The 2034-nt window shown below is 46.0% G+C and overlaps 1 protein-coding gene across 1 annotated transcript; it reads right to left on the bottom strand.

Annotated features, from left to right (window-relative positions):
* Nucleotides 1-1455: 1455 nt before the first annotated feature.
* On the bottom strand, nucleotides 1456-1936 carry LOC111525976 (histone H2B type 1-F/J/L). Its single transcript, XM_023191651.2, has one exon. It carries the CDS (start codon nucleotides 1876-1878, stop codon nucleotides 1498-1500), a length of 381 nt encoding a protein of 126 aa, XP_023047419.1. The 5' UTR covers nucleotides 1879-1936; the 3' UTR covers nucleotides 1456-1497.
* Nucleotides 1937-2034: the final 98 nt, after the last annotated feature.

Raw genomic sequence — 2034 nt, 5'->3', positions numbered from 1 at the left:
ACAGGTATAAAAATAGTAATTTATCACAAAGTTGTTATGAAAGCTAAATGATTTAATGTATGTAGAGAGCTTTTTAGGACATTATCTGGCACATAATAAGCAGTAAATAATTACAAAAAAGAGCCTTCTTATTTTTTACTAGATAGAATGATGTACAGTAATTTATTGCTAATCAGTCAAATTGCTTCTAGTCTTATACTACATACAGTACTGCTGAAAACCCCTGTACATGTTATTTTGCATATTTTCAAAAATAGTAAATTCCTAGGGGTGAAATTTCTGATGTAAAGATAGGTGCATTTAAAAAATTTTGACAGGTATTACCAAATTTTCCTTTATGAAAGCACTACCAATTTGTGGGGCCACCAGCAATGATTGAGAATTAAGGTCTGGGAAACTTATTCAGGATTTCCCATACCTATAGCAGAATACTATGACTGGCCCATGGTGAATAGCAGATGCTTAAAAAATGTTAGTAAATTTGATGGTAAATAGAATACGAAAAACAGTTGGGTTTGGGTGACAGCAAGAAAAACTTTTAAAAATCTACTTTGGCATTTTTTGCTGGCAGGTATTGACAATTAGGAGAAGGCAAAGTGTTAACTTTCACTGATCACTTTTTATTTATTTATTTATTTTTTTGAGACAAGGCCTGGCCTTATCGCCCAGGCTAGAGTGCAGTGGTGAGGATCTCAGCTCACTGCAACCTCCGCTTACCAAGCTCAAGCCATCCTCCCACATTAGCCTCCTAAGTAGCTGGGACAACAGGGGCGCGCAGCGGCTTCTGGCTAATTTTTGTACTTTTTGCAGAGCCGGGGTTTTGCTATGTTGCCGAGGCTGGTTGCGAACTCCTGGGCTCAAGCGATCCGCCCGCCTCCACCTCCCAAAGTGCTTGGACTACAGGCATAAGCCTACCGCACCCAGCCCAGTAGTTTCCAATTTAGTGAATGATTAAAAAGGCCAGCCTTGTTTCCCTAGTGCTGTTTTTGGCTTTTACCTTGGGTCTTTTGTCAGGCCTTAAAATCATGTCTGGTTGCTCAACTGTGGGAAGGGATTGGGTAAAGGGGGCGCCACCGCAGGTTGCTGCGCCAACATCCAGGCGTCACCAAACCCACCGCCTGGCCGGGCGGTGTCAAACGCATCACTGGTCTCATCTTTTTAGAAACCCGTGGATGCTCAAGGCATTTCCGGTTAACGTGATCCCGGGTGCGCTCGACTTACACGGAACAAGCAAAACGCAAGACACTGCTAAGGACCTAGTTTATGCCCCCAAGCGCCAAGGTCGGACCCTCTATGGTGTTGGCAGCTATATGCATGGACCTCATGTATATTTCACTTGAAAAGGCTTTCAAAGAGCTTGATTAATTTAGCAGATAGACCAACAAAATGATTTATGACCCCTCGCCCCCAGCGTTAGGAAGAGCGAACCAGCTCTTCTTTAGATAATAGTGAGTGGCTCTGAAAAGAGCCTTTGGGTTTGACAAAGAGCTTGAGAATTTACTTGGAGCTAGTGTACTTGGTGACGGCCTTGGTGCCCTCCGACACGGCGTGCTTGGCTAGCTCCCCCGGAAGCAGCAGGCGCACGGCCGTCTGGATCTCCCTAGAGGTGATAGTAGAGCGCTTGTTGTAATGCGCCAGGCGGGAAGCCTCGCTCGCGATGCGCTCGAAGATGTCGTTCACGAAGGAGTTCATGATTCCCATGGCCTTAGAAGAGATGCCGGTGTCGGGGTGGACCTGCTTCAACACCTTGTACACGTACACGGAGTAGCTCTCCTTGCGGCTGCGCTTGCGCTTCTTGCCATCCTTCTTCTGGGCCTTGGTCACCGCCTTCTTGGAGCCCTTCTTCGGGGCGGGAGCAGACTTGGCCGGCTCGGGCATAATGAAATAATACTGGCAAGACGAAAACAAGAACTTGGTCTCCTCTTTTTATATAATAGTTTATGTGGACGAGGTAGGGGGAAGGTCTCTGCTGATTGGTGATTATCCGTGGATGACGTCAGATGCCAGTTTTGCCCAATCAAAATAGGTATCCCG

Source organism: Piliocolobus tephrosceles, chromosome 5 (assembly GCF_002776525.5).
Source record: "Piliocolobus tephrosceles isolate RC106 chromosome 5, ASM277652v3, whole genome shotgun sequence".
Classification (NCBI taxonomy): Eukaryota; Metazoa; Chordata; class Mammalia; order Primates; family Cercopithecidae; genus Piliocolobus; species Piliocolobus tephrosceles.
The sequence above is the reverse complement of the archived record's forward strand: the minus strand, read 5'-3'. Positions and strand labels throughout refer to the sequence as shown.